The sequence below is a fragment of the Tursiops truncatus genome, chromosome 13 (genome assembly GCF_011762595.2).
Source record: "Tursiops truncatus isolate mTurTru1 chromosome 13, mTurTru1.mat.Y, whole genome shotgun sequence".
NCBI classification, from domain to species: domain Eukaryota; kingdom Metazoa; phylum Chordata; class Mammalia; order Artiodactyla; family Delphinidae; genus Tursiops; species Tursiops truncatus.
Window position 1 is genome coordinate 22536588 of NC_047046.1, and position 14312 is coordinate 22550899.

Consider the following 14312-nt stretch of genomic DNA (forward strand, 5'->3'; position numbering starts at 1 on the left):
CAAGGTGTGGGGTGGTGACATGGAAAATACCACTCAAATTCAAGCTGCTCGGAAAGGAAACTTCTACTCTACGCTGGGCCTGGAAGGACCTAATAGCGTCCTGACTACTGAATTACAGACTGTGGCCCTTGGGTCATTCTAGAACAGATAAAGAAGGAATTTACTTTTTGCTTCTGAAATTGCAAGAATGATAATATCAGGCTGAACGGCCTCAAGGCACCGGCTCACCAGCGCTGGTGAAGTCCTCAGCTTCCCTGTCTTCAGGTCCTTGTGGGTGATCTGGAGTTGGTCCAGGGGCAGAGCTGGCATTGTGCTGCATTGACCCTCCTGAAAGGAATATGGATGGGAAGAACACAGCAGACACAGAGGCTCCTGGGGGCAGGGCCTGCATTGGGGCTGATCCCAGAGCCAGGAGAGAAGCTTCAACCTCTGGCCTCAAAGGCTTCAAAGGCCTGCTTCCTGTACCTACTAATCTAGACCAAAGTGACTTTTTTGCCTAAAGCAGCAGTTATCAGCTGAGGAGGAAAACACTCCCCAGGTGACTCCTGAAATATTCCCACCCAATTTGAGAAGTACTGGTTAAAAGTACCTAGATTATCTTTATTATGGCTCCAGGTCCGTGCCCTCTTTGGCCTGTGAACTCTGTGAAGACAGTACCTAGACTCTCCTTCTCTTGCTACCTTTCCTGTGACAAGCATAGGCCTGATACAGAGGTGGCTTCATCAAATATTTCATGAACAATTGAATATGAGGATACTTTTCTTACCACTCTAACCAGATTTTAAGTCTTTTGAGGGTTGGAGCCATGGGCCTTTCTTCACTTGCAGAGGGAGTTAAGAGTTTACAACCTTTCTAGGCTTCAGGGAAGAAGGACACGGATAAACAGAAGGACCAGGGAGGGCAACAGAATTCACAGAAAACTGCCAGAGCAAGCTCCTTTCTAGAGAGGCACAAACTGGCCTCAGAGTCAGTGAGCAGCAGACACCACGTCGCCTGTCTTCCCATCCAATGCTCTTTTCTCAATACAACTTGGCCTGACCTGCGGAAGGACATGCATATTGGCTGAATCATGGCACAGAAGTGACTCAGGCCTCAGACATGCCACAAAAGGCCAGCACAGTCTCAATGATGACATGAAGACATATCAAGGCTGGGATGAGGAAATCATCACCTCCTGAATCCTCGCAGAGGAGCTGAGGGGCATGGTCAGCCATGAGTTACTGGAGTCCCAGCTCTCAGATATTAGGCCTGGCCCTGGTGTTATGAAGACAGACTGATAAAGCAGGGTCTCTGCCCTGGGGGAGCTTCTGATCCAATAATAATAATGACAATGGCAGCGGCGGCGGAAACATGCTTCTCATGTGCTGGTGCTCTTCTCAGTACTTTTCTCAGCATGAACTCGCTTTATGCACCTTAAGTTGCTTTACATGTATTAATGCTCGTAACAACTCTAAGGTTGGTACTATTATTACCTTCATTTTATCAATGAGGTAACAGAGGCTTGGAGAAGATAAGAAACTTGCCCTAGGTCTCAGAGTTAGTGGCTGGTGAAGCACGCTGGCTCTTAACCATTCGCTGTACTGAGTCTAGTGCACTTGAGCTGGTGGGGGCTGTGGCTGTCGGACAAGCATTTCTAGAGGAGTGCCTGAAGGCTCAGGAGAGCCTGAGTTGAGTCTTGAGAGTGGAGACTGGCCAGGGAAGAAGGATGTCCCAGGCAGAGGAAACGGCAGGAGCAAAGGTAAGGAGGTAGGAAGCAGCTTGGTATACGAGGAACCTTGGTTCAGCGGCTGCTTTAAAGACTGTGAAGATATCCATCTTCACATGGGATGCAAAGACAGAGGTCCAGTCTGTCTAGTCCTCGAGGCTTGTTCCAGCTCTAGGATCGCAGTGGATAGTGGATCAGACACATGGTCCCTGTGTCTGAGCTTTCATCTTTCACCTTTGCAACATGTAGATAACACCATCTGTTGTATATACATTACTTCTAATCAAGTTACTATCTTACTAGCCTTTTGCAATAACCCAGATAAGAACGACAAGGATTATTATGCTCAGATGTCCTAAGAGGGGCCCTGATTTGCTCAGGTAAATACATGAGTGGCCAAGTTGAAACTGAAGCCCAGCTCTTGTGCCTGGACACTTGGGTCTCTTGTGCTGATGCTAAAAATACTTCTTTCCTAACCCCTCAGCGATGCTGGGAGGGCAGCTGGAAACATCAGTGGTTGGCTCACCAGCGCAGAAGTCACAAGCCCAGTCCTTTCCATACTTACCTTCCAATGACAGTAGTGGGAGTGTCCAGTGTGGAGACCTAGGGTGGGGAAAGAGTCATAATGAGGAGGCGGCTCTCCACCCTTATAATTCTAGGCCCCATAGTTCAGGCCTAGACAGGTAGAGACAGCACCTGCTTTTGGAAGAAATCTACTCCTACAAGCCAGTGCCTGTAAGGGTAGTTCAGACCCAGGCTGGTGTGATGGTTGAAAGAAAAGTTTATAGTTCTACAGCCTGGGTTCAAATCCTGGCTCCATCCTACCCATGTTGAGACCTTGAGACAGTTCCTTAACATCTCTAAGCCTTGATTTCCTCATCTGTAAAATCCGGATAATAACAGCACATAATCTCATAAGCTCTCAGGGTTGGCATGAGAAGTAACCAGTACTAAGTCATCAGGATAGTACTTGGCATATAATAAGCACTCAGTAAAGTTCACTTGTTGTTATTATTCAAGTCCCAATCATAAGCAGAGCACTTTGGGCTTCCTCAGTTACTCGACAAACACTAACTGAATACATTCTGGGTCCTGGGCATGTAAATGACTATCATTCCGTGTAGTTAGAGCTGTAACTGGAAATTTCCAGAACAAGCACAGCAGAGAAAGGAAGGATGTCACAGAGAAGATGACTTACAACCTGGCTGTTGAAGGATAGGAGGAAAAGATGAAAAGGAAGGACATTCCAAGCAAAGAGCAAGCATGAGTAAAGGCTCAGAGCCTGTGGCTCTGAAGGAAGAGGGAGACATTTGGGATGGCTGAAAACACAAGGTCAGAGAGGGGGTGACAGAAGTGGAGAGAAGAGGTTGGATAGGAAAGATGCAGCCATGTTACAAAGAGCCTCAAATGCTATGCTGAAGATTTTGGCCTTTCATTTGAAGGCAGTGAGGCGTCATTTAAGTAGAGGAGAGACACCATCAGAAAGAGAAGATAATAACTTGGTGCAGAAGAGGCCTTCTTTGAACCACTGGAGAGCAAACACTGTGTTCAATAACTGTGTTAATAGGCCATTCAAAGAGTTTTTGAGTACCTACTATGTGCCAGGCACGGAAGCCTGCCTGGAGAATCCTAAGGCGGGCAAGTAACAGACCTGATTCTGCCTTTCATAGAGTTTACAGTCTTGATGGTTAAGACAGATATGAACCAGACAGCCATACAAACAAGTAAAACTCAACACCGTGAGTATGCTATGCAGGTAAGGCCCTTGGGACTATGACAGCATTTAACAGAGAGAACTAACTTGAGGGAGAGAGGATGTCAAGGAAGTTTTGAGTTTTCATCTCAAGTATGAATAGAAATTAACTAGGCAACGACTGGACTCTAAGTTCCAAAAGGATAAGGACCATGACCATGATGATATCTGTGCCCCACCAATGCATCCTCAGTGCCAAGCAGGGCAGTAGATGCCACAAATTAGGAAAGGGCCCCATATTGACCAATTTCAATAAGTCCTGGGAGCATCCCCAGGGATACTGCTGCCTCAGTTTCTGTCTTCACCCTTCTGGTCTCAATTCAATATTACTCTTCTCAGAGACCTTACCAGACTACCCTATCTAAAGTATCCACTCCCCTAGTTACTGTCATATCTTTAATTACCTAGCGCATTTATTTGTCGTTGACTGTCTCCGCTTATTAGACTGTAAGCTCCATGAGGGCGGCTCTGTCTTGCTCTGTTTGTATCCCCAGTACCTAGATCTGTGCCCGGCACATAGAAGGCGCTGGACATATATTTGTTGAACGAATTAATGAACGCTGAGGAAACTGAAGCTCGGGGTTAAGTGGGAGGATCGTGACTCGTCCAAGGCCAAGGTCACTCTCGGGCCGATCCTCGAATCCGAGACTCTAAGCTCCGGCGGCCTAATTGGGCGGGGGTCGGTGGAGGGGTAGGAGGAACGGGGCGACTCGCGGCCCCTGGGGCAGTGTAACGCTTGGCTCTGCCGTGTAGGCAGGGAGGCCCGAGGCCGCGTAAGGCACGGCTGCGGCCCTTCCCAGGCCCGATGCCCCACATCCGGCAGGGCCCAGCCACGCACTCACCTCGGCGGCTCCACTGCCGGCGCTGTACCGCCGCCGCCACAGCCGCCGCGGTCCACGATGACAGCTCCCACAGCGCCGGCACTTCCGGGGTCAAACTGCGATTCCGCAGGCGCAGACAGGAAGCCTCGGCCCGGCCCCGCCCCCGAAGCCAACTGCCGCCGGGAAGCCGGGCCCGGGGCCACGCCCCCAGCCGCAAGACTCTGCCCCCGTTAGGAACAGGCCACTGTCCCCCCTTAGCTCTCTTCATGCTTTTGCAGAGAGAATGGAAGGTGGGCGGAGAGCAGGTATGGTTCCACCTCTTGGAAAAAACAAGTATGGTATCTGGGTTCTTAGGATCCCAGGCTTCCACCTCCTTCCTTAACCTACTCATTCATAATCTCAAGTCCAGGAGGAATTCTGCAGCTGAATGCTGCAAGCTGTGTCAGAACACTGAATGCTTCCCTTTATTGACATCATTTTTTCAGGCAAACTGAACATCCAGTGATATGGAAGGGACAGAAAAAAAGTGCCAGTAACTCCATGTTTTTTTCTTCTGGCATCACATCCATTGGCCACACAGGAAATATAATTTGTATCTTTGTGGTTGGTTGGAAGACAATAATGTGTGGCAGCCTTTGGTACAGAGAAAGCTTAAAATAGGACTTCTGGCAAAAGTGTATGGATTGGTCTCATCATTCCCGATGGGTATTAATATCACTGAAGTTTTAGAGCTAAATAACATGACTATAAAAAGAGAAAAACATCCAATAAGACACCTGACTTCTCTAAACATGTCTCAGTTTCCTCATCTGTCAAAAGGGGTCATTGATACCCACTTCATCATCATTAGGAGACTTAATGAGATAATACAGACAATAGCAAGCACATAGTAGGTGCTCAAAAAATTGAATGGAGAGAAAGGAAGGAAGAAGAGGAGGAAGGGAGGAAGGAAGGAAGGAGACTCCCTATCAGTTGGAGTGTTAACCCTTATACATATATATATATATATATATATTTTTTTTTTTTTTTTTTTTTTTTTAGCGGTACGCGTGCCTCTCACCGCTGCGGCCTCCCCCACCGCGGAGCAGAGGCCCCGGACGCGCAGGTCCAGCAGCCACGGCTCACAGGCCCAGCTGCTCCGCGGCACGTGGGACCCTCCCGGACCGGGGCACGAACCCGCGTCCCCTGCATCGGCAGGCGGACTCCCAACCACTTGCGCCAACAGGGAAGCCCTAACTCTTATGTTTATTTCATCTTTGTTTTCTCTTCTTTGCCTGAAAAGATTAGTGAGGAATGTGAGCTTCCAAAGGAGGCATCCTTGTCTGAGCTATCATATGTCCAACTGAAATGAAATTAAAAAGCCACTATAGGGACTTCCCTGGTGGTCCAGTGGTTAAAAATCTGCCTTCCAATGCAGGGGTTGTGGGTTCAATCCCTGGTTGGGGTACCAGGGATCCCACATGCTGCGCGGCAACTAAGCCTGCGCACTCTATTGTCCGCACACAAGGAAAGATCCCACATGCTGCAACGAAGATCCCGTGTGCTGCAACTAAGTCCCGACGCAGCCAAATAAATAAATAAAATTTTTTAAAAAAAACCACTTTAACAGGAGAAACCTTAAACCATGTATTAGTTACACACAAGTATGGAGGAATGTGGGGGCCTCTATTCTCTAAATTAAAAGAAACACAACAACAACTAACTTACTTTAAGAGCAATTATTTGGGTTGGCAAAGGAGGCGAGTGTCTGTGGTGCTCATAATCAGTCAAGTCTAGGGATAACTAAAGAGAAAAACTGTCAGGAGTTGGAGCTAGAAAATCAGCACAGGAATATCTGGGACTGAGTCCCACCTGGCCCAGATGCTCTGAGTCACCTAAAATGAATCAGTATTGCCTTTGTGTTTCAATCCTCCAGCAAGTGTGTATTTGCAGAGCACCCATTGTTGGGGTTAGCTGTTGTGTGGCCCACACAGTGTTCATTTCCTGTTCTCCCACTCACAGCAGCTTGACTACTCCTCAGAGAACCATCCTTCCCACTTCAGTCCACATGGAGTAGGACTGACTCTTCACCCAGAGTTGAGGGGTGTACAACTGTATTAGTTATCTATTGCTGTGCAACAAATCACCCCAAAACTCAGTGGCTTAGAACAGTAATAATTATTTATTATTTCACATGGTTTCTGTGGGTTAAGGATGCCAAATTGGCTTGGCTGGGTGGATCTGGCTCAGGGTCTCTCATGAAGATGCAATCAGATGTCAGTTGGGACTGCACTCCTCTGAAGGCTTGATCAGAGCTAAAGAACCCACCTCCAGGTGGATCCGCTCATGTGGCTGGCAAGTTGGTAACAACTGTTGGCCAGAGGCCACAGTTCCTCTCCACAGGGCTGCTTGAGTATCCCCACAACATGGTTCCTGGCTTCCTTCAGAGGGAGCAATCCAAGAGATCAAAGCAGAAGCAGCTGTGCCTCTATGATTTAGCCTTAGCAGTCACATGCCATGACTTCATCCATATTTCTGTTGGTCACAAAGGCCAGCGTTTGTTCAGCATGGAGGAGACAAAGGACATGAATATCAGAAGGCAAGATCATTGGGGGTCATCTTGGAAAGTGGCTACCACATGGATCTGAGTCTGGCAATCAGCATATTCCAAACCCTCAGCCATAGTGACTGGCTCAAGAATAGATACATGATCCAAATTATACCAAATTCTGAGATCTTTATTGGAGTCAAGAAGAAAGAAAAGTTCTCTTTCTTTTTTTCGGTCGCGCCACGCTACGTGCAGGATCTTTGATCCCCCAACCAGGGATCGAACCTGCGCCCCCTGCAGTGGAAGCGCAGCATCTTAACCACTGGACCACCAGGGAAGTCCCCCAACCCAAGCTTCTTTACATGGTGGTTGGGTCCCCACAGAGTAACAGTGGGAGCTGCCAGATCTTTTGAGGCCTAGGCTCTGATACTCATACAACATCACTTCCTCCACATTCTATTGGTCAAAGCAAGTTATAAGGCCAGCTCTGATTCATGGGTAGAGGAAGTAGCCCTCCTGCCCCATCCACAAGCAGCCACTCATCTACTTTCTGTCTCTATAGATTTTTTTTTTTTTTTTTTTGCGGTATGCGGGCCTCTCATTGCTGTGGCCTCTCCCGTTGTGGAGCACAGGCTCCAGACGCGCAGGCTCAGCGGCCATGGCTCACGGGCCCAGCCGCTCCGTGGCATGTGGGATCTTCCCGGACCGGGGCACGAACCCGTGTCCCCTGCATCGGCAGGCAGACTCTCAACCACTGCGCCACCAGGAAAGCCCTCTATAGATTTTTGATGGCCGTTTTACAGGCAACCTACAACAGCTAGGGAGACTATGCAATAAGAGAGATTTGTGTGGGAGATAATGGTGTTTTGAGCTCTGGCAGTAGCAAAGTATCCTCAGGAGAAAATGAAACAATAGCAGTGAAATCTCTTTGCAAAGTGTTACATAAAAATACAAATTTCATAATCTACACTGTCCCCAGCCAGGAACTGCTGTCCCCAGCAGCTTTCTGTTAAGCCAGGCTTTCTCTCCATAGGCCGTGTCTGTCCAATCCCCCTGCCCTCTGTCGAGTTCATCAAAGCTTCTGCTGACTCAAGAAGAATCTAGAGAATGATCACTGCAGTGAAAGCCTCAAATCATCCCCCAGGGCCCCTAATAACAAAACATCTGCTTGCCATTCTTCCCTTTCCCTCTGGGTTTTAGTGAGAAAGCAGCATTAAATGAAGATAATGATAAACAACTTAAAAACTAAGCCTCCTGGCTTCCAAGAAGGGAGGCTTAATTTGAAGGCAGTTTATTACCCACTCTATAATTTACAGATAGTGGTTATCTTGCCTTCCGTCACTGGTCTGCAAACAGTAGTTGGAAAGATTAAAAAAAGTCTGGACTTCCCTGGTGGTGCAGTGGTTAAGAATCTACCTGCCAGTGCAAGGGACATGGGTTCAAGCCCTGGTCTGGGAAGATCCAACATGCCGTGGAGCAACTAAGCCCGTGCGCCACAACTACTGAGCCTGTGCTCTAGAGCCCGCGAGCCACAACTACTGAAGCCCACGGACCTAGAGCCCGTGCTCTGCAACGAGAGAAGCCACTGCAATGAGAAGCCTGTGCACCGCAACGAAGAATAGCCCCCACTTGCCTCAACTAGAGAAAGACTGCACACAGCAACGGAGACCCAGTGCAGCCACAAAATAAAACAAAATTTAAAAAAAAGTCCAAGCTAATGCATTTTAGAAAGAAAAGGGCAGAGAACCCCCAAGTCAAAGAAAAGAATATTATCAAACATGTAGTTCAGATTTCTCATTTGGTGGATAAGGGAACTGAGGCCCAGAAAGGGGATGAGACTTGCCCAGAGAGGTCCACAGCTGGCAGGTGGCCAAAGGGGCACAGGAATTGAAATCTCCATGCTGACTCCAGCCAAGAGCTCCACCCAGGGAGATGAAAGTGTAGCTCTGTCTGCCCCATGCTGCTCAGAGACTGCACTCAGACCACCCATCGAAGTGGCAATTGGCACATCGGGCTCTCAGTAATCATCAGTGTGGGACGATGGAGCCACAGAACCGGGGGTAGAAATAATTCCTCAAGGGCTGCAACCAGGTTTAAATTGCAGCGAGGGCTGGGCAGGGGGATTTTTGCTTCACTTTAAGATTGAATATTTTTTATTTGGTAGCGTCTCAGACTTTTCATGTAGGCTCTGAGACGAAGGGCTTTCAAAAGGCACCTCCAGCTACTCTGGTGACGGGAAAGGTAGGTACTTGATGTTTTTAACCATTAAGCCTGGGGTTTCAATATGGTGGAATAGTGCCAGCTCTTTAGCTGTCCTTTGGAGAGCATGAAAAGAAGTTACTGGAAGATATGCCTTGACTATCATGAAAACAGAGGAACCTTGCCTTCTCATGTTCCTGGGTGTTTTCTCCCTGGGCCACATACTCCCCAGCAGACTCCAAAATGCAGCCACTCTGACCTTCTAATTTCTTAAATGCCCCGGTCCCTTCACACTTCAGGGCACTAGCCATGCTGCTTCCTCAGCCTGAAATGCCCCCCATGCTCTCCTTATCAAGGTAAAGCCTTCATCTCTTCTTTTCCCAGGTTATAATCATTTTCCCGATATATACACTCCTAGCTAGCTCCCTGAATTTCCCCATGTATCACTGCTCACAGTTCATCATCTTGTATTTTTTGTGAGATTATTTAGTCAGTGACTGCCTCCCTCATTAGACTATGTGTCCTCACAAGTTATGAACCTCATCTGTTTTGTTCCCTAAACTTATTCCCAATTCTCAGCTTAGTACCTGGCACCTAATTGCATGCAATAAATATTTGCTGAATGAATGATTGAATCAAAGTGCCAAGATAGTCTAGAATGACTCTTCTTTCTTAAAAATATTTATTTATTTATTTATTTATCTGGTTGCACCAGGTCTTAGTTGTGGCAGGCAGTCTCCTTAGTTGTGGCATGCATACTCTTAGTTGCGGCATGCAAACTCTTATTTGAGGCATGCGAACTCTTATTCGCAGCATGCATGCGGGATCTAGTTCCCAGACCAGGGATCAAACCCAGGCCCCCTGCATTGGGAGTGTGGAGACTTATCCACTGTGCTACCAGGGTAGTCCCAAGAACAATGTTTCTAATTCCAAGTAAAGAAACTGTGGCCCAGAGATGGGCAATGACTTGCCCAGGATCACATGCAGGCATCTAATAGATCCTTGCTGATTATTCACTCCCTTAAAATACCTTGGCACGTGGGACACAGCCACTTCAAGGCAATGCAAGGCTGAGGGACTCAGCTGTGTTCCATACTCTGGACAACTGTAGTCCCCTCCTTAGCAGAAGGCTCCCCATGAGGCAGGAATTCTAAACCTGAGTCAATGAAGGGGCTCCAGGATCTATGCATCCCCTGAAATGTATGCAGGTATACTGGGGAGCTTTTTTCAGTAGAAGGACTGCCAGGTTTTATCCGGACTTCAAATGAGCAAGATCCCCAATGCTAAGAATCACTCACACTAGCTCTCTGCTGAATCTCTTCTTTCCTTCTCACTAGAAAAGCCACTCCACGGCCCAAGAATCTCTGGCAGCAGAAACATGGCTTAGTGTGGGGCTGCGAGGCTAGCAGAGGTCAGGGCTAAGTGGCTAACACGTGCAATCAGAGAGAAATGCATTTTCAGCTTCAGCTGGTTGAGGGTATCAGGGAAAGCTTCCTGGAATAGGTGCCAATTAAGCTGGACTGTAGTGAACTGTGAAGGTTTGAGGGGCTAGAAGTGATGTAGCGAGAGGGATAGGGTCCCAAATTCCCTTCTGGGAGCCCCAATATCCTCATCAACTTCCCATGCCCCAAAGGAGAGGTCGTTTAAACTGTCTAGCATCAGAGTCTTTTGGGTCCAGACACCAGCCTGGCTGTAGAATCTCTTTTTCCTTCTCCCTTTTGAAGGCAACACAGGCTGTTTTTGTGATGCCAACCATCGCCGGCAACCCTTTGTCCCCTCTGTTGAATTATTCATCTGGTGAGATGAATTATTAATTTCTAATTTTGTACAGCAAATGCCAGGCAAACAGGTAGAAATGGATTTGGGACCCTGGGCATGGAGCCACAGACCTCCCCAGGTCCCCTTAAGCACAGGCCACCAGGGCCAAGAAATTATGCAGGAATTTGCAAGGGTCTCGCCCTGGAATGCATTTGACTGAGGGCGAAGTTGGTACAAGATCATGGTGCCCCTTGAAGTGGCTGGGCTCCACTCTCCTCTGGCTCTCAGGCACGTTGCTTTCCTGGGTCTTCGCTGTGGCGATCCTGACTGGCTCCAGTGCTAGGCTGTATTGCGTGTCCACAGTGGGCCCAGCTGCATTCCGTGGAGTGAGTTGGATTTGATTCTGAGCCTAGAATCTAAGTGGCTCAGGGTTAATCAAGCAGGATTTTTCAACCATAGCCCTGTTGACATTTTGGCCCAGATAACTCTTTTTTGGGGACTGTTCTGTGCATTGTAGGATGTGGAGCGGCATTCCTGGCCTCTACCCACTAGACGCCAGTAGCATACCTCCCCCTGCCCCCAGCTGTGGCAACCAAAAAGTCTTGACATTGTCAAGTGTCCCCTCGGGGGCAAAGTTGCTCCCACTTGAGAGCCACTGGGTTAGTGCTTTCACTTCTTTGAGTCTTTTTCTTTCTTCTTCTTCTCCTATCTATTCGGTGGGGATCTAGGTAGTAATTACCAAGGTGAAATATTATGGTCAAACAAGATCACAGACGTGAGGTCTCCACTTGTTCAGAGTGTCCCCATCCTGGGACATTTCTGTTACAGGAACTGACGGTTCTCTTTTATTACTGAGTCCAGGTCTCAGTTAGGATTGTGTTCAGCTGCAGGTAACAGAACAATCACCTTAACCTGACTTGAACAGTGAAGGGGAGTGATTGGTTCATATAACTGGAGTCCCAGAAGTAAGTTGATCTTCAGGTTTGGTTGATCCCACAATTCACCCATGTCCTCATCCTCAGGGACCAGTTCTTTCTGTCTTTTTGCTCTGCCATATACAGTGAGGGTTTCTACTGAGATTGGTTCACCTTCGGGCCCTAGGAAGATCTTCAACAGCCGTCAGCACCATGGGCCTTCTTATTCACTTCAGGGTCTGAAAGAACACATCTATTCCTGCATTCCAAGCCAGAGTCCTGAGAGACAACCTGACTGGGCCACTTAAGTCACAAGCCCACTTTGAAATTAGCATCTACATTCAGTAGAATGGGTGTGCTGTGTGGTTTATGCCCATCAAGTCCCACCCCTGGAACTTGGGATGGAATCACCTTTCCCAGGGTATGTAGATACTCAAATGAAGAAATGAAGATCTTAGCACCAACAGGATCCAGTGAGTGTTCTAGAACCAATCATTCTAGTGGAGGGGAGGAATAGACTAGTTGATTGGCTGGACCTGGGTCTTGGCCAACCCTTGGAGATGAGGGCATGGGGAGGTGGGGAAGTCAGCCTCACCCAAGTGGAGGGACTGAAAGGGGGGGAAGCTTGGTTTCCTAATCCCCAAATAGGGATGCAGCTACCAGGAAAGGGCATAAATGGATGCTGGGCAGGCAAGAATAAAAGGTGTCCATTGAATGAGGTCAAGAGAGGGCTGTGGAGGTGGGGGCATGTTAGGATATCTATAGAGGGGATCAGACATCTCTGTGTACCACTTCAGCAGCACGGAGCTCACCATTTATTCCAACTAATTATAGGTGCTCTCAGGTGCGACTTGACAACACCCCTCCTCTCTCTATGCCACCTGTCAGGCTCAGTACTCACCTTGTGTAACCTAGAAATGTGGGATGTTAATGCTCACACGGCAACTCTTGACCAAAGGGATTCGGAGCTGATGGCTAAATGCTTTCCCTTTTATTCCTCAGAGTGGACACATCCCAGATATATTTCCTAAGGCATCTCAGACAATCCCAAGGTATTGAGCCACCAGTCACCCACATCAGATCCACCCATGGCCCGCCTTGTCCTGGCTCTTGCTCCTTGCCTGTCCTTCACTCCTGCTCCCTGGGGCCACTTCCTAAATAAACTATTCACACAGAAGCCTTTATCTCAGATTCTAATTTTGGGGGGGACTTCCCTGGTGGCGCAGTGATTAAGAATCCGCCTGCCAATGCAGGGGACACAGGTTTGAGCCCTGGTCCAGGAAGAGCCCACATGCCGCGGAGCAACTAAGTCCGTGCGCCACAACTACTGAGCCCGTGTGCCGCAACTACTGAAGCCAGCACACCTAGAGCCCTGCTCCGCAACAAGAGAAGCCCACAATGAGAAGAGAACCACAATGAGAAGCCCACACACCGCAATGAAGAGTAGCCCCCGCTCGTGGCAACTAGAGAAAGCCCGCGCACAGCAATGAAGACCCAACACAGCCAAAAATAAATAAAATAAAAATAAATAAATAAGTAAAATAATTTTGGGGCAACCCAGGTTAAGTCGAAGATCTTAGCTAGTCTGAGATTTAGATGTAAGTCTTTATACTTTTTAGACAGCATGTGAAAATAAAAGAAAGTTTTGTGCCTTTAAATTGGCCTCCTGCCTGTTGATTGGGGGCCATGTTCAGTGGAAACTGCTCTCAGCGCTGAAAGTCAAGCCTCTTGAGACCATGTGAGTTCCAGACCTTTCTTGGCAGGAGGCAGTGGTCTGCCAGCTGCTGTGCCCAGGGTGTGCCAGGCGGGCGGCAGGAGTGTCCCAAGATGAACCCCTGCCCAGAGAAACTGTCAGGGGCTGACTGCAGCCTTGAGAACTTTATCAAGATGTCACCAGCCAAACTGGGAAGGCTGCCCTGCCTCCAGCTGCACCCTGTGATTCTGACTGACATGCCCTCAACTCCACTTGGGCATCAAGAGCTCACTTGGGGTGGCCCGCCGGTGACAAGGCACAAAGCAGTCTTTGCAGAGATAGTGAGAGGGGCCTGGAGAAAGGGCTGTCTCCTTTTCTGTAGCCGCCTGCCTCTCTTCCACTGGCTATAGACACATGTCACAGTAAGTCTCTGCTTCCTGCTCCCTAGGCTCGGTTTCCTCCACCAACGCCCACTGACAATCCCTGACACTGTTGGGATGAATGCCTCATTTTCTCAACCTTCTGGCCACAGCCCATACACCTACTGTGCGCCCCTCCTGGCGGGGCCCTTGGCCACCTCTCCTGAGCTCAAACCTTGCTCCTTGCTGCCAAAAAGGCCCTCAGGCCCAGTATGCCTTGCCTTTTGACAATCCTCTAGCTCTCCAACAGAAACTCAGAGCAGGGCTGGCAGGGCATGGAGGCAGCCCAGTTTATACATATTTGGCAATATCTCAGTTTATGATCAGGTATACCAGGGAAATTTGGGACAGGACTGAATAGTAACGGATTAGCCCCAATCTGTGTCATTTCTCAGCAATTTTTTTGGGGGGAAGGGGTCACATCGCATGGCTTGTGGGATCCTGGTTCTATTATGTAGAAAATAAGCTACAAGGATATATTGTACAACATGGGGAATATATTTTATAATAACTATAAATGGAG

General features: G+C 48.3%; 1 protein-coding gene across 6 annotated transcripts in view; it reads right to left on the bottom strand.

The window, feature by feature from the left end:
- Positions 1-4417, bottom strand: part of ASCC2 (activating signal cointegrator 1 complex subunit 2) — a 41575-nt gene extending 37158 nt beyond the window's left edge. For 5 of the 6 annotated variants that reach the window (XM_033837156.2, XM_033837154.2, XM_073790283.1 and 2 more), the window contains exons 1-3: positions 4301-4416; positions 2271-2308; positions 229-327 (exon numbers count right to left, since the gene is read on the bottom strand). In XM_033837156.2, coding sequence (XP_033693047.1) covers positions 229-309 — 81 coding nt within the window. In that variant the 5' untranslated portion in view covers positions 310-327; positions 2271-2308; positions 4301-4416. Of the gene's footprint in view, positions 1-228; positions 328-2270; positions 2309-4300 lie in introns of all 6 variants that reach the window. The other variant, XM_073790284.1, reaches the window with a different exon arrangement.
- Between the last annotated feature and the right edge of the window lie 9895 nt (positions 4418-14312).